The 27,906-nt window shown below is 42.8% G+C and overlaps 1 protein-coding gene and 1 non-coding gene across 2 annotated transcripts in view; both read right to left on the bottom strand.

Moving 5' to 3' along the window:
• Positions 1 to 27,906, bottom strand: part of arr (low-density lipoprotein receptor-related protein 6) — an 801,354-nt gene that overhangs the window by 268,220 nt on the left and 505,228 nt on the right. Inside the window, exon 17 of the mRNA XM_080275999.1 lies at positions 1,028 to 1,159. Within this exon, the coding sequence (XP_080132125.1) occupies positions 1,028 to 1,159 (132 nt within the window). The remainder of the gene's footprint in view (positions 1 to 1,027; positions 1,160 to 27,906) is intronic.
• LOC145404550 (5S ribosomal RNA) lies at positions 10,357 to 10,475 on the bottom strand. Its single transcript, XR_013898206.1, has one exon. It is a non-coding gene; the product is annotated as a 5S ribosomal RNA (ribosomal RNA).

Raw genomic sequence — 27,906 nt, 5'->3', positions numbered from 1 at the left:
GGGAAAGGGCCTGGTGGTGTGGGGGGAGAGCCTGGTGGTGTGGGGGGAGGGCCGGGAGGCAGTGGTGGTGATAAAAAGTGGCCGGGACATTCAAAGTCGGGAGGAAAGGCTCGGATACTTACCCCCAACATCCATTAAACACCTCAACCTGGTCTCTGTGGTATGTTTCTCCTCATATAATGTGCACTGTACAGTTTTTATTGTTTGTATCTCACAATGCAATGTACAATAGTGATTTGATGTACTGTATTGCAAGTGAAAATGAAAATCTGATGTTACTTTAGGATAACCGGGAACCAATTAGCCTTTTTGCCATAAAGACAATGCCCCAATTTTCACTAATTCCACTTTCGCGCATTATTTTTGGACCCAATTAGGCGCGAAAACTGGTGCCCCACTGTACTGAGAAACAGCGATGGGAACCCACAAGCATAGCATATTTCGTGTGTATCTCAATTAGGTATATTGGGTAAATACATAAGTATTTGGAACGACTTAGACAAGAAGGTGGTGCAGGAGAAAAACATTCTTGTGTGTAAAAGGAAACTAGATAAATGTGGATATGGAGACAGGACAACACGAGCATCGCTCAATTCCTGTATACTACAAATAGGCAAATAGGTAATACACACACAAACACACACACACACACACACACACACCATAACCATTTACAATAATGGTGGTGGAGTAATAGTGTGGAATCAACTGAGGAGGTCTTGAGAAGTCTAAGCTGGAAACTTAATGTTACAATACACTGTTAACAACTTCCATCTGTAATGCTTGGTAAAATCCTTTCATCTCTTATTTCCCACTGAAAACAAAATGCATGAGGAAAACCCTGGTATAAAATGAAAAACAGGTATAGAAGGGCCAGTTTGAAGCAGGATTATGCTTGTATGAAGGATCATACACCAAGAGATGCTTGAGCATTAAAAAAAAAAAAAAATAGGGGGGTGATCAAGATGAAGCCTGTGGCTGGGAGTGAATTACATAACCTAATATTACTACAGCTACATAAAAGTACCTGGATCCTGGTCCTGTTCTCGCCTTTAGTTTTGTTTGCTCGTTCAATGGTGCCAGTCTTCCAATCCGCCCAGTAGACATAGTCCTCATACAGCGTCAGACCATATGGCTGTGGCAAGCCACCCACAATCACCTGATATAAAACCACACGTTACAATCATGTACTTTACATATACAGTACCATACAGGTAGACAATAGCAAACCTTGAATAATAATTACCCTTCTATGTTGTTTCCAAGGATGGTAAACGAGTTTTTAAACCAAATATTAAGTGGTTCTAGGAAGGCAGCAATGGCAGATGAGGACATACATTATATTTGGTTTCCCTTTTATGGTCATGTCAGTTGTAACATTAGAAACCAGACTTTCAAAATACTCAAGTGTGTCTATCCTCAAATCTCATTCACATTTGTATTTGTAAACCCTTTTACTGTAGGTTCATATTTTCGATGTAAAGATAACACTGTATACCAAAGCCATTGTGCTCGAACACAGAACAGTATATTTATATGTATGTTCTAGCTGTACAGCATGATATATTGGGAGTTCAATTCGGAACCTCAAATTTCATGTGTCTGAGCACAAAGGCTTCTCTCACAGAACATCACTGCCATTGTCTAACCCAATGTTAGAGATTAGGAATCACTGTTTCGATATGGGCCAAACTGTAATATGGATAATTTTACTATTTTGCATAGTAGTAACGAGAGAATGGAATTGCAAATTTTGGAGTAATTGTGCATGCACAAACTTAAGCCTTCATTAAATACCTATGAATCATCAACAAAGTTGTGTATCTTAAGATTATAATATTGTTCTGTTGCTATGAATCAGCTCTTTGATATTTGGTTCTCTGATTCTAAACTTGGTTCTTTGGCTTCGCACTGGATTATTGACGTCTCACAAGCTTCATGATACTTTTCCTTTGGATTAATTGTGTTCATGATCTTCAGTCATTCCTCCCAACTCAACAAGATAACACTCTCATTTTTTTTTTTTCAAGTTTGTTATATTTATGAAAATAGTTTTACATTTTGGTTACATTCACAGAAATCAGTTATTGTTACATGCTCCTTTGGGTAACATTTTTTTCTCATGGAAGTATTTTACCATATGATGTAAACTGCAATACGTGTTTTTAATTGTTTTAGGTCTGATGATGGGATATTATTTCCCAAAACAAGTCACCTGGAATAAATATAAATGGAAAATCACCTTAATATATATCTATCTATCTATATATATATATATATATATATATATATATATATATATATATATACAGTAATCACTCCAATATCCGATGTAATAGAGCCATAGGTAGGTCCGGTTATTAGTTTTGTCCGGATATTGGGCCCCAGCTTATGGACTTGTACTTATGGGCCCTAACTCAGAGAAACACCTATACAACTCCCTCTGGACATGCATAGCATCTATTTAAGACCCAAATCACACCAATAAGGCACATAAATGACTGAAATAAATGCAAAAGAAACATAAAATGAGGGTTTAGAAGTATGTTCATACATTAATAAACATTCTGGTACTTATGGACCCTAACCTAACCTAACTCAGAAAAACACATTCCTACTGCACATGCATAGCTACTAACACCCTATTCACACCAATAAAGGACATTAAAGAGTGAAATGAGGCAAATATAGTAGGGAAAAAAGTACAATATGAAACATTCTGGCTACTTACAGCAAGTCCCTGGCCACCTCGATGAATAACCGCCTCCTCTCGGACTCTGACAGTAAGAACGATTTCCTGAAGCACTTGAAGTACACTGATCCTGAAGTCTTGCACTGAACTTAGTCAATAACACACAGAAGTCCGTTCTCTTCACAGTGTGCACTTTTGTCTAAATAATGCTCCATTGTAACTTAGTGTTGCACTTTAACTTTTCCCATTTTTTATTTTCCAAAGCCAAAACAAACAAGTCTTATTACGTTAAATTTTTTTTCTAGAGTCTTTTCTCTCACAACTTTAAATCCTTAACACAACACACTGTTTTTTTCACTGCACAACACTCAAAATTCCCATACGGTCTAGTGGAAAAGTTCTTGCTGTTTATTCACTGTCAGAGTCCGAGAGTATCACTGGCAGACGACCTAGGGGTGCATCGCTGGGTCGTGGTGATGGCGTACCCACTGCAGAGGACTCTGAAGACAGCCGCAAACTCACGTCGAGCGGTGACTCCACCGTGGCTGATGTGCTGGGCTGTGGCTCGGAGCATGAGGGCCTGTCTTGGGGAGGCAACGGAGTGGAGCCAGGGCTGGGCACAGCGGGGGTCACGGGCCTTAAAAAACTGTCAATGGTTGATTGATGCAATGACCGACAATTCTGACGACTGATGATGCACTGCCTGAAAGCACGCACTTCCTCCACGAGTCCCAAGGGCCCCATCTCCCTGTCGCAGTCCGGGTGTTCCAAGTAGTCTAGGACGAACTCTAGATGTTCCCGGAGTGCGTTCAGCTTGGGAATGGCTGGAGTAGTGTCCTGCTGAGAGGAGTCCGCATCATCGTCGCCTTCAGCGTCGGAATCTTCAAGTTCAGTACTGACACCTGCAACCAAAGACGCAATCTCGATATCAGACAACGTCCGATACCCAGGATCGCCCTCGTCGTCATCCAACCATTCACGACCATCGTCCACATCTACATCGTCGCCATGCGTACGTAGCCGTGCATGGAAGTCATCCACGTCGAACCCTAGAAAATCGTTCTCCACATCCGTTCCAAGCAGAGGAGACCAACCATTTTCCAGAGTTTTCACAGGGACTTCCTTCCATGCACTAGCCCAGTTGTACAGCACAGACTTGATGTTGTAGCGGCGAAGGTTTTCCAAAGTCCGCTTGCCTCGTGTGTCCCGTCCCTCCCTGCGCTCGTCCTCGTCCTCGAGAACAACCATCACCTCGTCCAGGAACTTCCGACAGTATAGGCGCTTTTTTGCCACGATCACTCCTTGGTCCATTGGTTGGATGAGAGCAGTCGTATTAGGTGGCAGAAACATGCACCTAATACGGCCATTCTCAGCAATCAAGTCCTTGTCGCATGGGTGGGCAGGTGCATTGTCGAGTAGAAGGAGAGCCTTTACCTGGTTGCGAGGGATTCCCAGTGTCTTCGTCTGGTACTGGATGACCTCCTTGACGAAGTGACGGTGAAACCAGTCTTTGAAGATCACAGCTGTGAACCATGCCTTCAAAGAATGGTACCAGACGACAGGAAGGACATCCATCACCCCACGAAGGTACCGAGGCTGCTTTGCGCGGCCAACAACATTGGGCTTAAGCCGGTGCATGCCGTTAGCACTGGCACAACACAAAGCAGATATCCGTTCCTTGGAAAGCTTGCGGCCAGGTACACACTTCTCCGTCTCCTCGGATAGAGTGTTCGTTGGCAGCGAGTGATAGAATAGGCCAGTTTCATCAGCGTTGTAGACTTGACCGAGAGTTAGGCCCTCCCTGTTGATCAAGCCCTTCTCCTTGTGCCGAAACTCGTCAACTCCATCCTCGTCAGCGTCCAATGCTTCGCCATGTGCTTTACGGTTGGTAAGGCCATGTCGCAACTTGAACGTGAAGAGCCAACCCTCGGATGCCTTGAAGTCTAGGGCGTCGTGAAGCCTGGCGAACTTCTCAGCAGCAGCCTTCAGCTCCGTTCCACGTACCATCACACCAGCTGCACGTTGTTGTCGATACCAAATCAACGTGGATCGGTCGATTTCTGCAAACTTGGGGGTAAACATAACCTTCCTTTCCATGTTGCGTTTGCTTCTCGACGAGAAGTCAGCCGTGTACTGCATGAGTTTGTCTCAGGATCTCTTGATATCGAACAAAGTATACCGGGCCAGGTTGAACTCGCGAAGAATGCGGGAAGAAGACCAACCCGCATCCACTTTCTCCACTATCTTCCTCTTCTTCTCCAGAGTCAACACCACTCTCTTCCTTTTCTCAGGTGGCGGGGCCATCATCACACACACTAAGAGGAGGCCCGAGAGCAGCAGAAGGCCCTGCAGCAAGTAGGGCACCACCATAAAAGCAATCACGTGGGCTGCCATTACGACGAGCATGCACTCGCGGTGAGAGACAGGCGGGAAGTGGGGAGGATGCAGCGGCGCTCTATTGGACGTCGGAGGAATGACGCGCCAAAACAATGCTCTCCCGCGGCGTGCGCGCGCTAAGTTCAAATTACAGACGGGAAAAAATCTTTTTTTTTTTTTTTTTGGGGGGGGTTTTCGGACCATTTTGGGAATGTTGGATCCCAGGACGATTATGTCCGGGTAGTGGGGATGTTCGGTTATTGGGCGTCCGGATATTAGAGTGATTACTGTATATGTACAGTGCTCGACAAGTATTGCGAGCCCGGTGCCCCTCCTACAAAACAAACCTTTCAACTATGGAAAAAACATGTAAATAATGCATTATAATTACCTTTAATGCTTGGTAGGGTTTCCTTTGCGCTTCTTCATGGACCTGACACGTAGTAGAAATGAATGGGCGAGGTTCCTCAGGTGCAGGGGTGATATACTTGCCCAGGACTCACGAATGGCTGCTTCCAGCTTAGGCAGAAAGCTCACGTCCTTCCCTTGAAGATTCTTCTTTATGAGGTACCAGAGGTTCTCTATCGGGCTGATGTCTGGGCTATTGCCTGGCCAGTCTTTCATGAAGGAGACCTCGCAGTCACGAAGCCAGATGGTGACAGATTTGGCTTTAAGAGCAGGTGCACCGTCCTGCTGAAACACTCGTGCACTTGTGAGCTTGAAGGACTCAGGAAAATGTTCACAAAGCAACTCCAGGTAAACGTCCTGATTCACTCTGCATTTTTTTTTTTTTTTTTTTTCAATAACACAACGGAGGAAGGAAAAACAAATGAGTAAAAAAAAAAAAATCCATACACCAGATTACTGGTGTCCTCTGTTCATAAAATATCTGTAACAATTAGACTTGAACAGTTGTGGGTTGAAATTTGGAGGGAAACAACTCTGGGGAAGCGAGTTCCAGAGAGATGCAGTTCGGGGAATGAAAGAATTCTGATAGGCAGAAGTTCTGCAATATGGCTCAGTGACATTCCACTCATGAGCGCTACCATATGCCCGTGTAGCACGAGGGAAGGCATGGAGAGGTGGCACCATGGAAGCAACTTCGTCTGAGCATTTGCCCAAAAAATATCTGTAATAGCATGCTTCCCCAACCCCTTACCAGAGAAACAACCCCATACCATTAGTGAATCAGGGTGCTTAACTGTGCTCTCCATGTAACACGGGTCAAGCGGGCCACTACCTCTGTGCCGGTACACTCGTGCTCCTTCATTACAATTAACGGTAAACGTTGCCTCATCAGACCACAACACTGACAACCATTGGTCCTCATCCCAGTTAAGGTACTTGTTAGCAAAGGCAAGCCTACGAAATCGCTGGTTACATGTAAGAAGAGGCTTTCTCACAGGCCTGTGGCTTGTGTAACCAAGTTCATGGACTCTTCGAGAAACAGTGTGCACTGAAACCTCACAAAACACTTCCGGGCTGTTCTCCTTAATTCTCCTTGCAGTCACACGAGCATCAGACTCCACTGCACATTTGGGCACATTAACAGACCTCGGGGAAGTTTTCCTGGGCCTACCAGACCATGGTTTCTTTGTAGGAACGTCATCACTATCTTCCACTCAGTAACGGGCACACCACCTCCACACTGTCGACCGAGCCACACCAACCAAATCACTAATCTCCTTCGTGGGGTGGCCTGCCTCCTTTAGAGCAATGATCTATGATATTATTTCACTAGACAATTCATGGGTAGTGGCCATATTAAAGTAGCGAAAGCCAAAACATTGCAGTTCACTAGGTAAAAAATGGCGCAACAAGAGGAGGAGGAGAGGCCAGGTTCCCCTCTCTCATGCAGCCCGCAGGCAACTGAGGCGCCAGCCAACCAGCACGCAGTAAGGCCTCAGGATGCCGTGACATCATGTTAGCACAAAACTTCTGGTTAAATTTTTTTTCCCCAAAAAGGGTGATTCTTTTCTCGCCAAAAGCATTGCACGCCTTGACAAAGGGGCAGAAAACTTTTGTCGAGCACTGTATATATATATATATATATATATATACAGAGTACAATCCCAGTTAACCGGGTGGCTTGGGGAATTTACCTTCCCGGTTACAGATTTTTCCCGTATATCTGATTTTCAAGTCAAACTAATACAAAGGCTATCACAGCAGTAAATACAGTTCAGGTACTCACCAGTCACATTAGGGGTTACACTAAGAGATTCCGCCTGAAAAACTGCCTTGTAAACACACACCATGGTCATAACGGACGTGCGTGCAATGTCTAGCAATTTGCAGTACTGCAAATTGCACCAGTCCATTGTTTACCAAATTACTGTATTCATTATATGTACTGTACTCATAAAAATTGAAAAATAAAATAAAGAAATAAAAGCTTGAACATTTATTAGTGAACTGATGATATGTTAAGACTGCACTGTAGAATTATCACAACACCTGTGCCCCCACGTGAATCTGTTTACGTTTCCGACTGTTCTTCTTCTTCCCCACCTGACCTCCATCACTCCACCCCTCACCCGCCACTCAGCTGTTTTGCAGAAAATAAAATAAATGATGTACATATGAAATGCAGGCATATTATTTATTTATTTTTCTTCCAACCAAATAAACTTTCATTCCTATTAACATTTATATTCAGCCATTAGTGTTTTATAATGTTCGCCTTTTACAAGTCTGTTGCATATGTCCAGCTTCTGTTTCAAGGTAAGGAAGATACGCTTACGTTTAGTTTGCACTTTTGGCATTCTGGAGTGTACAAATTACCGTCTATCAGAGGAACACAATAGCAAGAGAGCTTGTCTACTGTCTGGTGGCAAAACGCAGACTGGTGATTTTTGGAGGGTGTGGAGGATGACTGAATTCAAGTAGGGGAAAGAGGGGGAGAGGAGGGGTGGTTAAGAGGATCTGCTAGGGATTTACATTAGCCGGAAATGCCTTCACCTCGCTTTGTCTGACTTCCCCCAGCCTCGCGTGACACAATCAAACGGCGGTTTGGCGGTCCATTCAAATTGTGGCACAGTTATAACTTACTGACATTTTTATCAGCCCTTGAATTTTCCCGTTGTTCTGAGTATTCCGTTTGTCTGGATACAGGATAGCTGGGATTGTACTGTATACATGTACATTGCTAGACACCTTAATCCCATACGGGGTGGCCACAAAAAAATCGCCTAACCGTCGCCCAGTCCCCCGTCATTTCACTGCCTTGCTCTCAATTCACACACCCCTCTCTCATATACATCACTACTCCATTCCTCCATCTCATCCTCGGCCTCCCCCTCCCTCTCTCCCCCTCCACCTCACTCACATACACTCTCCTCATCAGTCTCTCACTCTCCATCCACTCCACACGGCCAAACCACCTCAGTGAGTTTCTCCTAATGCTTCCTATCACATCCACATCAACACCACAATGCTCCTTTACATCCTCATTTGTGAGTCTCTCTCTCCATGTGACACCACAGGCTCCTCTCAAATAACTCATTTCCACTGCTCTCACTCTTGACTTGTGTCCTTCCAACAACGTCCAAACTTCACTTCCATTCATTAGAGTTGGTATCACAATACTGTCATGTAGTAACTTTTTCACTTCCATGCTCACTTCCCTGTTTCTTATCATTGCTTTCAAAGAACCAGTAACCTTTCTTCCCTGCTGTAACCTTTCAAGCACTTTACCCTCCAAACATCGATCCTTATTCATCACACTACCCAAGTACTTACATGCACTAACATTTTCCATTTCCTCCTCATCCAACCTCACTGTACATTCACTGACTTAACTTCTCTTAAGGAGCATAACTTTATTCTTCCCTACATTCACCTCTAGATTCTGTTTCTTACACACTCTCCCAAACTCATCCACCAAGCCTTGCAGCTCCCCTTCATCTTCACTTAACAACACAGTATCATCTGCAAACAACAGTACAGGGAGTTTCCAAACACTGCCCTCTCTCATTAGGACCACTCCAACATCCACTACCCTACCTTGTATCTCTTTTATAACCCCATCCATATACAGATTGAACAACCATGGAGACATGACACATCCCTGTTTCAACCCAACCTTCAAATAGAAAAGTTCACTCAGTTCACTATCCACACGCACTGCAGCCTTAGCACCCTCATACATACTCTTCACAGCATTCAACAACTTTCCATCTACTCCATATATTCTTAATACTTTCCACAATCCTTGTCTATCCACCCTGTCATATGCTTTCTCTAAATCCATGAAGGCTCCATACAGCTTCTTTCCTTTCTCTAGAAACATTTCCACTAAAATTCTAAGAAAGAGTATCTGTTCTACACAACCTCTTCCCTTCCTAAAACCTCCCTGCTCTTCTCCAACTAATTCCTCTGTTATTTCTCTAACTCTGTCAGTAAGTATCCTACCATATACTTTTCCTATTACACTAAGAAGACAAATGCCCCTATGATTACCACACATTTCTTTTTCCCCTTTTACTTTGTACAAGGGAATAATTATACCTGACTTCCAATCCTCTAGAACTCTACCTTCCTCCCCGGCCAATCTGCACATCTTCCACATCCATTCTACTACTATCTCTCCCCCATGCTTCACCATTTCACCACACACTTCATCAGTTCCAGGGGCTTTCCTCATTTTGATTTTCTTCACTGCTTCGAACACTTACATCCTACTGATATCTAACTGTCTTCTCACCTCCCTCCTTCTCCCAGCCAATCTCCAGCACTTATACTCACATTACTTTCATTCTCTATGCTCAACAATTTCTTAAAGTGTTCTCTCCAACTGCTCACTTTTTCTCCCTTCTCCAAAAGTACTCTACCATTTTTATCTTTCACTCCCCAACGAACTTCACTGCCACCCTGTCTAATTCTCTTTACCTCTTTCCAGAACATTTTCATTCAATCCCTAAACTTTACCCTCAAATTCCTTCCAAATTCCTCATCCACTCTCTTCTTACTCTCTCTTACTAATCTTTTCACCTCTCTCTTCCTTTCTACGTACAACTCTCTTACCAGTCTCTCAACTTCTTCCACGCCCCAATTTCTCATCCATTCATTATATGCTTTCTTCTATTGTGTCAAAGTCTGTCTCACCTCTTCATTCCACCATGCTGTTCCTTGCACCCCCTTCCGTCTTCTCTTCACTCCAGACATCACATCACATCCATCCATTGCCAGAAGCCATGTATCCCAAATGGGGTGGTCAAAGGCTTAGAGTTAAATGTTTTACAGGGAGGGGCACTAATCCTCCACCAAACCCACTTGACACGTAGGGATGCCAACAGCATCTGGTGTTCCCAGGCGGTCACCCATCCAAGTACTAACCAGACCCAACGTTGCTTAACTTCGCTGATCGGACGGGAAGCGGTATACTCAACGTGGCATGGCAGCTGCACATATTTCTTCTGCAAATATCTTGCACACACATTTCAACTACCCCATCTGCTCCAATCCAAATTTACCCAATCGTTCCTCCACTTCTCTCTTATATTCTGCCTTTTTCTCATCCCCTTGTAATCTTTCTACTCTCCTTGATTCTACTCCTTCCACCCGTCCTTCCCTTCTTCTATTTCTCCATTTTACTTGGACCTTGATTCTGACCACCACCAAGTGGTGAACAGAATGTCCACTCCCCCAACATCTACATACTCTTGCATCCACTACACACCTTTGCATCCTTGCATCGACACACACATTATCAACCATTGCCTTCCTTTCATTCAGTTCAACACCCACCCTTCTCATCACTTTTGTGTGTGTGTGTGTGTGTGTGTGTGTGTGTCCGATTCTGGGCATAGGCTTAACAGCCTGCACTCAAGGCCCAGTAGTCCTCCTACATACATACACCTCTATATGTCACCACTTCGGCGCTAACACCCACCATCCATATTGAATACATGCTAAGGCTGTCTTTACGACACGTCGGCGGGTCTTCTGGTAGATCGGTAAAGTCTGATATTTATGAAATTCAAATCCTCAAACTGTTCCTTGCCCCAGTTGGGATTTGAACCTGGGTCCGGTAGGACTGCAGGCCACCTCTCTACCGATTGAGCCACCGCCTTGCCATGTATACCTGTGGATCATTTTGTGCCTGAAGAGGGTATTGGCTATCACCAACCCCCTCCCAGCACAAATGTCTACTAAAGCACTGCCAATCTCATCTAACTCAGCAGGCACACCCCACTCACCAACTACTCCATCCACCTTCACATTCCCTACTTTACCATTCATTATCACCAATCAAAAACAGATACCTGTATATATATATATATATATATATATATATATATATATATATATATATGTGATACATATACATAAATAAAAATATATATATATATGTATACACAGTAAATTCTTGTTTTTCGCTGCATGAATGTTCCGCCAAAATCTAGCGAACCATGAAACGTCGAAGTGTGAAGTTATGAATCAGTGGGAAAAATAAGAGGAGCGTTCTGGTAGGACACGTACCTACCACATCAGAAATCACTATAACACCAACAGAAAGTACTGTAACACCAAACAAGCCCTACCCAAAATTAAATGACGAGTCTTTACTAGTGCTAAAACATCATAACACAATAAACGTGTACCTGAAAAGACATTAAAACTGTTATAAAGAGCTGCAAGACCAAAAATCCTTACCAGATATTAAGTAAAGACTGGCTTGAGTGGCAAGTGAAGGTGTGTTGAGGGTGGATAGGCTAGTTCTCGATGTCACTAACCAAGGAAAAACTGCCACTTTTCACCAGATTATTTAATTTTCGACATCAAAGTCGGTCAACTAAACCCTGGTCATTTTATGTGCCCTCTTTGTCACTAAAAGGAAGGGAGAAGTTACAACAACATTATTTTACTCTCTGCTACAAAGAATAGAGGCTGTAATAATAGTTAAATAGAATAAAAAATTGGTGGGCTGAGTCTACCATCTCTGTATTGGGACAGATATTATTCCTTCCTTAAATATTGATAAGCTTTATTTTACATAAATTTCATGTATTTGGCCATCAAAACAAACATAAATAGTGTTACAAGAAACATGTACCAGTTCTTTGTTAGGAACTAACAGCAAAACACGGCTAAAGATCGTACATACAGTACGTTACAATCATAAACAATACAAACTCAGGTGTGTCTACTGCCCCGCTGGACCTGCTGTGTATTCACGACATGGCTGAAGATTGTACGTTACTATCACAAACAATAACAAACTCAAATGTGTCTACTGTCCCATTGGACCTATCTATCTATCTATCTATTGCCAGACGCCTCAATCCCGTTTGGGATGGCCAGAAACAAATCGCCTCCATGTCGTCCTGTCCCCTGCCATTTCACTGCCCTGCTCCCAACTCACACCCCCCTCTCTCATATACCTCTCCACCCCATCCCTCCATCTCATCCTTGGCCTCCCCCTCCCTCTTCCCCCCTCCACCTCACTCACATACACTCTCTTCGTCAGTCTTTCACCCTCCATCCTCTCCACGTGGCCAAACCACCTCAGTGTGTTCCACTTAAATAACTCATTTCCACTGTTCTCACTCTTGACTTGTGTCCTTCCAACAACGTCCAAGCTTCACTTCCATACATTAGAGTTGGTATCACAATACTGTCATGTAGTAACTTTTTCACTTCCATGCTCACTTCCCTGTTTCTTATCATTGCTTTCAAAGAACCAGCAACCTTTCTTCCCTGCTGTACCCTTTCAAGCACTTCACCCTCCAAACCTCCATCCTTACTCATCACACTACCCAAGTACTTAAATGTACACACATTTTCCAATTCCTCACCATCCAACCTCGTTATACATTCACTGACTTCACCTCTCTCAAAGACCATCACTTTACTCTTCCCTACATTTACCTTTAGATTCCATTTCTTACACACTCTCTCAAACTCATCCACCAAGCCTTGCATCTCCCCTTTGTCTTCACTCAACAACACAGTATCATCTGCAAACAACAGTACAGAGAGTTTCCAAACACTATCCTCTCTCACCAGGGCCACTCCAACATCCACTACCCTACCTTGTACCTCTTTTATTACCCCATCCATGAACAGATTGAACTACCATGGAGATATGACAGATCCCTGTTTCAACCCAACCTTCAAAGAGAAAAATTCACTTAGTTCACCATCCACTCGCACTGCAGCCATAGCACCATCATACATACTCTTCACAGCATTCAATAACATCCCATCTACTCCATATATTCTTAATACTTTCCACAATCCTTGTCTATCCACCCCGTCATATGCTTTCTTCAAATCCATGAAAGCCACATACAACTTCTTTCCCTTCTCTAGAAACTTTTCCACTAAAGACCTAAGAATGAATATCTGATCTACACAACCTCTTCCCTTCCTAAAACCTCCCTGTTCTTCTCCAACTAATTTCTCTGTTCTTTCTCTAACTCTATCTATAAGTATCCTACCATACACTTTTCCTATTATACTAAGAAGACAAATGCCCCTATGATTACCACACACTTCTTTTTCCCCTTTTCCTTTGTACAAGGGAATAATTATACCTGACTTCCAATCCTCCGGGACTCTACCTTCCTCCTAGGCCAATCTGCACATCTTCCACATCCATTCTACTACTATCTCTCCCCCATGCTTCACCATTTCACCACACACTTCATCAATTCCTGGGGCTTTCCCCAATTTAACTTTCTTCATTGCTTCCACAACTTCTATCCTACTGATTTCTTCCTGTCTTCTCACCTCCCTTCTTCTCCCAGCCATTCCCCAGCCACTTATACTCGCATTACTTCCATCCTCTATGTTCAACAATTCCTTAAAGTGTTCTCTCCATCTGCTCACTTTTTCTCCCTTCTCCACTAGTAATCTACCATTTTTATCTTTCACTCCCCTGCTAACTTCACTTCCACCCTGTCTTACTCTTTTCACCTCTTTCCAGAACATTTTCTTACAGTCCCTCCACTTTACACTCAAATTCCTTCCAAATTCCTCATCCACTCTCTTCTTACTCTCTCTCACTAATCTTTTCACCTCTCTCATTCTTTCTACATATAACTCTCTTCCGCCTCTCAACTTCTTCCACGCCCCTATTTCTCATCCATTCATTGTATGCTTTCTTCTTTTGTGACACAGTCTGTCTCACCTCTTCAGTCCACCACGCTGTTCCTTCCATCCCCCTCCGTCTTCTCTTCCTTCCACACACCACATCACATGCTGCACAAATTTCTTTTGTAAATATCCTGCACACACCTTCCACGTCTCCCATCTGCTCCAATTCATATTTGCCCAATCGTTCCTCCACTTCTCTCTTATACTCTGCCTTTTTCTCATCCTCTTGTAACCTTTCCACTCTCCTTGCAACTACTCCTTCCTCTCGTCTTTCCCTTCTTCTATTCCTCCATCTTACTTGAATCTTAATTCTGGCCACCAACAAGTTGTGGTCAGAAAGTCCACTCCCCCAACCTCTGTAAGCTTAAAATTACAGGCGGGAAAAAGTCGGATTTTTTTTTTAATTTTTTGTGGTTTTTGGCCCATTTTGGGAATATTGGATCCTGGGACGAAAATGTCCGGTTATTGGGGATGTCCGGAAAATGGGCATCCAGATATTGGAAGGATTACTTATATATATATATATATATATATATATATATATAAAAATATATATATATATAAATATATATATATATATGGTATACGGTATATATACAGGATAATGATATATATATATATATATATATATATATATATGGTATATATACAGTATAATGATATATATATATATATACATACAGTGCCCTTGCACGGTAAACTTATTCAGAGCAAACGATTTGCCTAGTGAATGAGCAGGGGATAATCAGGTCCATAAAACCATAATGAACAAGTTGAACCCCAAGTGAACAAAGTCTGGGGAAAGAGTAGGCCATAATCACCATTTCCCATGTTGAATGACCTTGCCCCCCTAGCAGACGCTGAATAGGAGGCCAATATGTTGAGAAGAATCCAATGGAGGACGAAGATTTGTCTATGTCTATTTGCCTAAGATCAGCAAAATTCTAGCGGCAATGTATGTTAGAGAAGTAATCAAGGCAACTGAAACAAGCTAACTTAGGACACAAGAAATTCTCAGTGGAACAGAAACCACTTTTCCTTATTACATTGAAAGGCACAATACAGAAGTCAACAGAAGAAAACAAACACACATCACACGCTGCTACTGAACAGAACAACAGAAGACAGTTGCCTCTACATCGTCTGCTACAATTGCTGGGGAAGACGAAGATGATGTGATGTCAGTTGTGTCATCTTTGGACTTTGAATGTTTTATTGGAGAGGTGAATGAGGTAGAGGCTCGTGGGGAAGTGGTTCAGTCAAGTGATGAGGGCGAGACTGGTGACGGGAACGAGGAAGTGAAAGGTGATGTGGCAGGGACACCCTATGGTGATGTGGCAGGGACACCCTAAGTGTATCTCCCTGCCTCAGAACCACCTGTATTCAAGCCAATCAGGACTGCCATCTGCTCCATTTAAGGTAAATAACCATGTGTTTTTTATTTTATATATCTGTACTCTGTGTGTTTGAAATGTGCCCTTTACTACATCTCTATGGCTCAAAAAGTGGACTTTGAGGGGGCGGTGCCACCCATATGCTATTTTTCCATAGAATATGTTGTTCACAGTGAACGAATTCACTTTGAATGAGCTTGTCTGCCGCCCATAAACTCGTTCACTGTGCAAGGGCATTGCTTTTATATATATATATATATATATATTTGTGTGTGTGTCCTCACCCTGCCCTTGGGTGGGAAAGGAGGTCTGGATGATGATGATGATGATGATGATATATATATATATATATATATATATATATATATATATCTATCTATCTATCTATCTATCTATCTATAGCCCGACGCCCTAATCCCGCAAAGGGTGGCCGCAGACAAAACGCCTCCAAGTCACTCTGTCACCCACCATTTGACTCCCCTACCCCCAACTCACCCCCCCCTCCCTCATATACCTCTCAACTCCATCCCTCCACCTCATCCTCGGTCTACCCCTCCCTCCACCTCACCTACATACACCCTCTTAGTCAGTCTTTCATTCTCCATTCTCTCCACATGTCCAAACCACCTCAGTGTATTTCTCCTAATCTTTTCAACCACATCCACATCTACCCCACAACGTTCCTTCACTTCTTCATTCATCAACCTGTCCCTCCACGTCACTCCACATGCTCCTCTCAAGTAACTCATTTCCACTGCTCTCACTCTCGACTTGTTCCCCTCTTGCAAGGTCCACGCCTCGCTTCCATACGTCAGGGTAAGGATCACAATACCATCATGCAGTGACTTCTTAACTTCCATACTCACCTCCCTATTTCTCATCACTGCTTTCAGTGTACCAACAACCTATCTTCCCTGCTGTACCCTTTCACGTACTTCATCCCCCAAAGTTCCATCCTTACTCATCACACTACCCAAGTACTTGAATGCACTCACATTCTCCATATCCTCACCATTCAACCTCACTGCACACTCTGTGACTTCATTCCTCTCAAACACCATAACTTTACTTTTGTTTACATTAACTTTCAGCTTCCTCCTCCTACACACTGTCCCAAATTCATTCACCAAACCTTGCAACTCCCATTCATCTTCACTCAACAATACTGTATCATCAGCAAACAGCAACACCGGAAGCTTCCAAATCTCACCCTCATTCATTAGGGCCACCCCAACATCCACTGCCCTACCTTGCACCTCCTTTACAACCCCATCCATATATATATTAAACAGTCACGGAGACATCACACACCCCTGTTCCAGTTCCACATTGAGATCAAAGAACTCACTCAGCTCACCATCCACTCGCACCGTAGCCCTAGCTCCCTCGTACATACTCTTCACAGCACTCAACAATTTCCCCTCTACTCCATATATTCTTAATACCTTCCACATACCTTGCCTATCTATTCTGTCATAAGCTTTCTCCAAGTACATGAAGGCAGCAAACACTTTCCTTCCCTTCTCTAGATACTTCTCCACTAAACATCTTAGAACAAATATCTGATCTACACACCCTTTTCCCTTCCTAAATCCCCCTTGTTCTTCTCCAACTAGCTCCTCTGTCATATGCCTAACCCTATCAATGAGTATTCTACCATATATTTTACCAGTCACACTAAGAAGGCAAATACCCCTATGGTTGCCACATACTTCTCTCTCCCCTTTTCCTTTGTACAGAGGAACAATTATACCTGATTTCCAGTCCTCTGGAACCCTTCCCTCTTCCCAAGCCAATCTACACAACTTCCATATCCACTCCACAACAATCTCACCCCCATACCTAAGCATTTCACCATACACTCCATCAATTCCTGGGGCCTTTCCCAGCTTAATCTTCTTCATCGCTTCCACTACTTCCGACCTACTGATCTCTTCCTCCCTCCTCTCATCTCTTCTTCTCCCAGCCATTCCCCAACCACTTATACTCACACTGCTCTCACTCTCTACATTCCACAAATCCTCAAAGTGCTCCTTCCATCTCCTCAATTTCTCTCTCTTCTCCACCAACAATCTATTATTCCTATCTTTCACTCCCCTACTATTTCCCCTTTCACACTGCCTTACTTTCTTTACCTCCTTCCAAAACAATTTCTTACTCTCCCTCCATTTCACACTCAGATTCCTCCCAAACTCTTCATCCACTTTCTTCTTACTCTCCTTCACCAGTCTCTTAACCTCCCTTCTCCTGCTCACATATACCTCTCTCTTCTCTCTCTCTTCTCCCCTACCTCTACTCGCTAACCATTCACTATATGCCTTCTTCTTTTGTTCCACAGCTCGTTTCACCTCATCATTCCACCATGCTGTCCCTTGCACACCCTTGCATCTCCTCCTCACTCCACAAACCGCCTCACACGCTGCGCCTATCTCTTCCGTGAATATCTTACATACGTCTTCCACCCCTTCCATCTGCTCTAGCTCATACCTTCCCAATCTATCTTCCACTATGCTCTTATACTCTGTCATTTTCTCACTGTCTTGCAATTTCTCCACTCTTCTCACAGGAGCTGCTTCCTCCTGTCTTCCCCTTCGTCTCCTCAACCACTTTCTTTGCAGCTCTACCTTGGCCATCACTAAGTGATGGTCCGAGACTCCATATATATATATATATATATATATATATATATATATATATACTGTATATATATGTATGTATACAGCATATATATACAGTAATCCCTATACTATCTGGATGGCCACCTTCCGGACACTGTGGACCTGGACCTTCAGATCCCAAAAATGGCCAAAAAAAGAAAAAAAATCCCCCCAAAATACTATTTTTTCCCTTCCCATAATTAGAAATTGCCGCGCAGCGCCGAACAGCTGTTTACACCATGGCCCCTTCACCCCTTCTTTCCTCCCCCTCCCCCCTCCCCCGTCCCCTGTCAGGGTTGTCATTTAATATTTTTCATTACCAAATGTGGGCCAATTTGTTAATGAAAAATTTGTTTGGTAATGAATCAGAATAATGCATTACCATATGGATTTTTCACATGTATGAGGATGCACAGGATGGAGATGGTGGATTGTCTGCTCTCTCTGATTAATATGTTAGCCTACATAGCGTGAAAATAATCAACATGCTGTTAATTATAAGCAGAGTGATTACATGTATTTCCACTTGTATATATAATTAGTGAAGAATAAATACTAAATTTACGAAGTTGGTAATGAAAAGTTAAATCTGGTAAAGAAAACTGACGAGTTTGGTAATGTGGCTGTTGCGATCTAGAAACTCTGTTTCCCCGTCACCAACACTCCAACAGTTACTGCTTAACTTCGATTGTGAGTAGATGCTTATCACAGAGGATGCCACACATGCTCATTTTTTGTGTGAATAAACAGTGAATAAACTGCAATACCTCACCAGTAGACCACACGGGAATTTACAGTGTTGTGCAGTGTTAAGAAATCAGAAATTAGAATGCCAAGGATTAACTGTGGAGTGCAAACTGGCAGATGAAACTGGCAAGGTGCAATCAACAATGTGCAGTGTTAAACAATTATAACTCACAGTGCAAAGGATTACTGTAAGTGCAGCACAACACTGGATTACTGTATGTGCTTCAAGAGCATTTTCACCACTGCAAAAGCCTTAACAAGGCAGCCACAGACATGTTGTAAGTACCCTGGCTGAGGTACAGTCACTTCTAATTCCTCATTCTTTGGTTCCTTTTCATTTATTTCATACTTAATGTCCATTACTGGTGTGAATAGGGTTTTAAATAGGTTTAAATAGGTGCTATGCATGTCTGGTAGGGAGTTATTTAGGTGGCTTTCAAAGTTAGGCTGGGTTAGGGTCCTTAAGTACCAGTCCAGCAGGCAGGTGCCCACTTTCTGGACGGGACCACTTTCCAGACATGCCTTTGGCTCTATTACATTGGATAGATATATACTGTGTATATATATATATATATATATATATATACACACACACATATACATACACTCAATCCTCGAGTACCGCGGGCAATAGGGACTGGACAAGGACCGTGGTACTCAAATCCGCGTCACTCAGACAATATGTTTATGTGTATAATGGTACAATGTGTTCTGGTGACTTTTCATAATTCACTTTTACCCCTTTTTACAACCTAACCCCACGTAAATTAACCCTTACGTGCACCCACCATCAGGTAAAACAATGAGACGTAACTATTGTTATTTAAAAAATCAGTGGTATTAAAAATAGCATTAACAAAAACAGAAGTTGGGCTGGGTACCCTTTAATTGATACGTAGCTCCATGGTATTTTCCTCCCTCCCCTCAACCCAAATGTTGTTGTCAAAGTTTCACCATCTCTTGTATCATGTGGCCTTCAGGAGAGACGTTAGGCCATACGGTTAGATGAAAATTCATGGGTTTGACGGCTTTAGGGGACGAAACAGAACAAAAATGTGTGCTAACCAGAAAAAATTACATTCATCCTTGTGTTCTCTTGAGTTAGCGTTCCGTTTCACATTCTTCATTTGATATCACGCTTCCCTACACTTTTCAGACAGACTAAGCATATGGCTAAACTGCTCAGTCAGTCCGAAATGTGTTGGGAAAAGCGATATCGAACGAAGAATGTGAAACGCTAACTCACAAGAACACATGGATGAAAGTGTTTTTTTTTTTTTTTTTGCAAACATTTTCGTTCCATTTCATCCTCTAAAACTGCCAGACCCATAAATTTTAGTCTAACCATATGGCCTAACATCTCTCCCGAAGGCCACATGATACGAGAAGGCGAAACTTTGACAACATTATCGGTGGGGGGTGGGGAATGAATGCTGGGAAGCTACGTATCAACATAAGGGTACCTAGCCCCACTTTTTTGTTAATGCTATTTCTAATATCATTGGTGATCTTAATTACAATGATCATATCACTGTTTTACCTGATGGTGCATATAAGTGGGGGTAATTTACGTGGGGTAAGGTGGTAAGGAGGAGTAAAAATGACAATTTCTCCGACGCTCCACATAACGCCCTATAGGCCTAAGCTTCTCAGTCAGATTCAGGACAAATATAAACTTTCCGTGCTACAAGGTTCGCATCACTTCCTTCATACGATCTTTATCTTTTCCTGGTCCTTCCAAATTGTTATGATGGTGCATTCATGTACTCCACACTTTTTTGCCATTTCAGTAAACGTACGCTTTACTTAAAGCAGTAGAAGGACCTTACTAATTCAATTCATATTCCTCCAATTTGTTTTTGGTGTTTTTCTGACTATTTTAAGGGTGATAAATTACAACTTCCTGCAGAAAAACTTCCCACATTTTATCATCACGTTCCTTAAGCCGTACCTATGATTGTCTTGACGTACTCAAAGGTGGTTTTCGTCTCCCAATTTCCCAACTGGATGCTAGGTTAGATTAAGTTAAATTATTAGGTATAGTTAGGCTAGGTTAGGTCAATTGTAGTTAAAAATTTAGGACAGGCCCTTTCGCTGTAACCCTGATGAGTCAAACGAGTTGACAGTGTAACACAGCTAAAAACAACGGGGAAACAGATTTAGTATGAAACGATTATTTACCTCCCATAAGTAATTCAAAAAATACAAGACTATCAGGAAGAAGATCGAAGAATGTGGAAATGAACACTAACTTGTGAGAGAACATGGGTGGAAGTACAGTAATCACTCCAATATCCGACGTAATAGAGCCATACGTAGGTCCGGATATTGGTTCTGTCTGGATATTGGGCCCCAGCTTATGGACTTGTACTTATGGACCCTAACTCAGAGAAACACCTATACAACTCCCTCTGGACATGCATAGGACCTATTTAAGACCCAAATCACACCAATAAGGCACAAATGACTGAAATAAATGCAAAAGAAACATAAAATGAGGGTTTAGAAGTAGGTTCATACAATAATAAACATTCTGGTGACTGGCTCCTGGACTGGTACTTATGGACCCTAACCTAGCCTAACTCAGAAAAACACCTTCCTACTGCACATGCATAGCTCCTAACACCCTATTCACACCAATAAAGGACATTAAAGAGTGAAATGAGGTAAGTATAGTATGGAAAAAAAGTACAGTATGAAACATTCTTATGTCCGGATAGTGGGGATGTTCGGATATTGGGCGTCCGGATATTAGAGTGATTACTGTAATTTTTTTTTTCTGGTTAGCAAACATTTTCATTCAGTTTTGTCCCCTAAAACTGCGAAACTCATATGACTGTGAGATGCAAGAAAGGATTTTATAGCCGTATGCTCAGTCGGTCCGAAACGTGTTGGGAAGCACGAATTCGAACAAAAATGTGGAATTGAACACTAACAAGAACCCATGGATGAAAGTTTTTTTTTTTTTTTAAATTAGGAAACATTTTCATACCATTTCGTCCCCTAACACTGTGAAACCCATTATGAGTGTGGGTAGAATTAGGCGAGGTGCGAGAAAGGACAAAACCGTATGCTCAGTTAGTTGGAAATGTGTTGGGAAACACTAAATCGAACGAAGAATGTAGAACTGAACGCTAATTTACAAGAACACATGGATAAAAGAGTAACTTATTGTCAAACAAACATTTTCATTCCATTTCATCCCTTAAAACAGCAAAACCCATTATGAGTGGGTAGGAACTAGGTGAGGCATGAGAAAGGACTGATAACCATATGCCCAGTTGGTCCGAAATGTGTTGGGAAGCATGAAATCGAATGAAGAATGTGGAACTGAACCCTAACTCACGAGAACACATGGATTTTTTTTTTTTTTTTCCTGATTAGCATACATTTTCGTTCCATTTTGTCCCCTGAAATTGCGAAACCTATAAATTTTGTCTAACCATTTGGCCTTGACTGTGCCCATGAAGCATATTTCCATTCTGTATGCGTATTCATCTCACCACCGGGAACCCTCAGCCAGGAACGATGCTCACCCAGTTGTTTCAAAACTAACCATAGGTTTTTCTCAAAAATATGCTCAGTGTGTTTCCCAGGCAAAATTTTTCAACCTAACACATAACCTATCCCACTAGGGCTGCTTGGCTTAGGTGGCTGGGTCTGGTATTGAGATCAATACCCATACAGAATGGAACTATGTGCCCAGGAAAAGTACCCAGAGTTTAGAGGGTGACGTCATCGCGCGCGACTTTCAAATTTAGTCGCCAGGCCAGCTGACTTCCCGCGTGAGCTTGAGTTTTTCCACGTGTTGACATGACTTGTCTCATTATGCTGACCGCATTAGAACAAAAACATGTTACTCAACCACGTGTTACTCTCAAGGATTGAGTGTGTATATATATATATATATATATATATATATATATATATACAGTCAATCCTTGTAAATCGCGGCAATTTGGGTCTGGACCACTGCCGTGATTTATGACTTCCGTGATTTATGAATAATAACTCTTATGTGAAAAATTAATTTGGGTCTGGACTTTGGCCAACTCGTCCCCACAGCACCCTACCTACACCTATCTAGGCACCATCAAACAAAATCATACAAATTTAGGAATATTCAGTGCATGCATTAAGGGATCTCATCTTAATCCTATGACAAAATTGCTTAAGTGAATGGAGTGGGATGGTGTTGGGAAGAACCTCTCAGCACTTGTTCTTCCCAAACTCTTTCATCAGCTTTGAAAACTTCTCTCCCTTCTCAACACGACAAATGAGCTCCAAACGTTAACTGTACAACAACTGCGGCAGCTTCTTGACGCCATGCTGCTTAGAGCGCTTCATTGGGGGGTTGGGAGGGGCCATGGCAGGTAGAGGCGGGGGGAAGTTGCACAAAAAAGGCAGGTAACTCTCGTACTCCACGGTGACGGTCTGTAGTATGCGGACTGGCAGGACAACAACAACAACAACATGGCGGCATTAGTATGCACATATGCCACCAGGGACGCGTGGTGATTGGTTGTTGGGTCGCAATTTTCAGTTTGAATGCTGCGGTTTACGGTTCTCCTCGGAAAAGGCCGACTTGGGTGCCTAGATCCACAATTTTCGTGACTTAACAGTGATTTAAGGTTCCTGGCAGTCTAACGGCCACCTAGCCGTGATTTACGAATCCATTATTTATGAACACGCGATTTACGAGGATTGATTGTATGTGTATATATATATATATATACAGTAAAACCTCACTATATCGGACTAATTGGGGCCTAAGCCAGTCCGAAAAAAGCGAAAGTCTGATAAAAGCGACATCAGGACTCCTCCCTTGACTTCTCCTTTTTTTATGCACAGAGGCTTGCTTGCCATTCATGCATTTCTTCTCTCTCTCTCTGTCTCTCTCTCCGCACTGGGCACTTCTATTTTACTTCACATATTTTTGACTTCCTCGTCACCTTCATCTTCACCGTCCCATTCATTTTTATCTTCTCTTTCAGTTCACTCTGACATTCACATTCACTTTCATATTCTCTTCCATGCTCATTTCACATTCACCTTCACCTTCACACTCACTTTCACTATCACTTATTTTGAATTTCCCTTTCACCTTCACTTGCAACCTTACTTTCTCATTTTCACATTTACCTTTACAATTATTCACTCACCTTCACTTCTGCCCTCCCTTCTTTTACTATCACATTCACCTCCACCCTCACTCACACCTTCACCTTCACTATCAACTTTTCTTTCACCTTCATCTTCACTTTCACATTCATTTTCACCTTCACTTTCACCATCATTTTCACCTTCATTTTCTCCTTGGCCTTTACTTTCACCTTCACTTTCACCATCTTCACTTTTACATTCATTTTCACCTTCGCTTTCACCCTCATTTTCACCTTTCACCTTCACCTTCACTTTCACCTTCATTTTCATCTTCACTTTCACCCTCACATTCACCTTCACTTTCACCCTCTTTCACCTTCACCTTCACCCTCACTTTCACCTTCACATTCACTTTGGACTTCATTTTCACACCTTCACTTTCACATTCACGTTTACTTTCACCTTCACCTTCACTTTCACCCTCATGTTCACCTTCCTTCTTCACCTTCACTTTTGACTTCACTTTCACATTCACTTCTACTTTCACCTTCCACTTTCACTTTTGACTTCATCTTCACCTTCCACTTTCACTTTTACTTTCACCTTCACAATGCGCCTTCACTAACCTTCACTTTTTCATTCACTTTCATCTCTCCCGGAGACAGAGAGAAGGGGAGGAAATGTAGGAGAGAGGGAGAGGGACCAAGATTATGCCTATCTCCCTCATTTGTTTATGCCAAGGGGGCCCCACTTGTCATTTCTGTATTTATTCTCTCTCTCTCTCTCTCTGTTGACTTTGACATTCCATATTTACTTGTGTGCTCTCGTTCACCCTCACTTTTACTCTCATTTGCACAGTTATTTTCGTTTTCAATTTTACCTTTCTCTCTCTCTCTCTCTCTCACTGGAGAGGGAGGGGAGGAAGGGAAGGTATGGAGGAGGAGAGAGAGTGGAGGAACCGATGTTATGGTATCTCCTCCGTTTGTCTGTTTATTCGTTTATTCCAAGAGAGGACTGCTTCTGGCTTTATTGGACTTTTCCTGACGCATAAGAATTTAGTCCACTTGGCTTCTTGAGTCCGATAAATGCGAATTCCACTATATTGAAGTCTGTTATATCGAGGTTTTACTGTGTGTGTGTGTGTGTGTGTGTATATATATATATATATATATATACACAGTAGGATCTCACCAATAACGATTTCAACAATAACGTTTTCAGCAATAACGGTAAGTTAGAACAGATACCCAGTTTCTATAATAATGTTTGGATTCACTTGAATAACGGTTATTTCGTGAATGCCAAGTTGTTATAGTGCAAATATGTCCATATAAAGATGAGGAGCGAACCAGACACACAAGACAAGATGAAGGAAATCGCTGAAAATGTGAGCAGTAGCGAGGAGGAGATGGAGGATCCTCCCTTCGCCACCTCCCCTGACTCACCCACCGCTGTCCCCTCCATCTCCAATGCCCTACCTGACTCACAATCTGCCTCCCTCTCCACCTCCACAGCCCCACATGACTCACCTGCTCCATCTGGCATATCTGCAAACCCTAACATAATGACTGTTGCTGCATTCTGGAAGAAAAGTAACATTCAACAGGCCGTAAATTTCTTCATCAATGCCTGGAAAAATACAACATTGGCAACCATTAAACATGCCTGGTTGGCAATCCAGCCACAACTCAAGTCTGCTGAGACAGAGAGAGAGCAGCCATCAGAATTAATGACTAATGATTGGACTTGTAAATCAGATTTCAAGAAAATACCAGAAACAGTATCACGATCGAGTGAATGCCCGCCATCAGTCACTCATCACTCACTCTCTTTCACAAAGCTAGCCAGCCGAGGAAGAACAACAGAGAAGGGTTGAGTAGATGATGACATTGATGACATTGGGGACTTTTCTGAAGATTTTGACTTTCTGGGGTTTGATGAAGTGCTGATGGAAGTGGGTGACCCTGGCATGAGAGGCAGGAGTGGGGATGAGGCCAGCAAGGGGTCAGGGGGTATGGTAAGTAGCATCCATCCACAAGCCTCAAAACAATCATCATACCAAACACCTCATAACTCTATTAAGGTGAGTTTTATATTACTCATGATGATTCTCCATGGTTGTTCAATCTGTACATGGATGGGGTAATAACAGAGGTACAAGGTAGGGTAGTGGATGTTGGGGTGGCCCTGGTGAGAGAGGATAATGTTTGGAAACTCCCTGTACTGTTGTTTGCAGATGATACTGTGTTGTTGAGTGAAGACGAAGGGGAGCTGCAAGACTTGGTGGATGAGTTTGAGAGAGTGTGTAAGAAACGGAACCTAAAGGTGAATGTAGGGAAGAGTAAAGTGATGGTCTTTGAGAGAGGTGAAGTCAGTGAATGTACAGCGAGGTTGGATGGTGAGGAATTGGAAAATGTGAGTAGGTTTAAGTATTTGGGTAGTGTGATGAGTAAGGATGGAGGTTTGGAGGGTGAAGTGCTTGAAAGGGTACAGCAGGGAAGAAAGGTTGCTGGTTCCTTGAAAGCAGTGATAAGAAACAGGGACGTGACCATGGAAGTGAAAAAGTTCCTACATGACAGTATTGTGATACCAACTTTAACGTACGGAAGTGAAGCTTGGACATTGTTGGAAGGACACAAGTCAAGAGTGAGAGCAGTGGAAATGAGTTATTTAAGAGGAGCCTGCGGAGTCACGTGGAGAGACAGGCTGACGAATGAGGATATAAAGGAGCGTTGTGGTGTGGATGTGAATGTGATAGGAAGCGTTATGAGGAACACACTGAGGTGGTTTGGCCACGTGGAGAGGATGGAGGGTGAAAGACTGACGAAGAGAGTGTATGTGAGTGAGGTGGAGGGAGGAAGAGGGAGGGGGAGGCCGAGGATGAGATGGAGGGAGGGGGTGGAGAGGTATATGAGAGAGGGGGGTGTGAGTTGGGAGCAGGGCAGTGAAATGGCGGGGGACAGGGCGACTTGCAGGCGATTTGTTTGTGGCCCCCCCAAACGGGATTGTGGCGTCTGGCAATAGATATATATATATATATATATATATATATATATATATATACATAAGAGAGAAGTGGAAGAACGATTGGGCAAATATGAATTGGAGCAGACAGGAGATGTGGAAGGTATGTATAAGATATTTACAGAAGAAATATGTGCAGCATGTGATGTGGTGTGTGGAAGGAAGAGAAGACGGAGGGGGGTGCAAGGAACAGCGTGGTGGACTGAACAGGTGAAACAGGCTGTGGCACAAAAGAAGAAAGCATACAATGAATGGATGAGAAATAGGGGCGTGGAAGAAGTTGAGAGGCGGAAGAGAGAGTTATATGTGGAAAGGAGGAGAGAGGTGAAAAGATTAGTAAGAGAGAGTAAGAAGAGAGTGGATGAGGAATTTAAAATGAATTTGAGTGTAAAGTGGAGGGACTGGAAGAAAATGTTCTGGAGAGAAGTGAAAAGAGTAAGACAGGGTGGAAGTGAAGTTAGCAGGGGAGTGAAAGATAAAAATGGTAGATTACTAGTGGAGAAGGGAGAAAAAGTGAGCAGATGGAGAGAACGCTTTAAGGAATTGTTGAACGTAGAGGATGGAAGTAATGTGAGTATAAGTGGCTGGGGAATGGCTGGGAGAAGGAGGGAGGTGAGAAGACAGGAAGAAATCAGTAGGATAGAAGTTGTGGAAGCAATGAAGAAAGTTAAATCGGGGAAAGCCCCAGGAATTGATGGAGTGTGTGGTGAAATGCTGAAGCATGGGGGAGAGATGGTAGTAGAATGGATGTGGAAGATGTGCAGATTGGCCTAGGAGGAAGGTAGAGTTCCGGAGGATTGGAAGTCAGGTA

The sequence above is a fragment of the Coenobita brevimanus genome, chromosome 63 (assembly GCF_032717465.1).
Source record: "Coenobita brevimanus isolate Jiangsu-jjx chromosome 63, ASM3271746v2, whole genome shotgun sequence".
Classification (NCBI taxonomy): Eukaryota; Metazoa; Arthropoda; class Malacostraca; order Decapoda; family Coenobitidae; genus Coenobita; species Coenobita brevimanus.
This window is presented reverse-complemented; position numbering and strand designations above follow the sequence as displayed.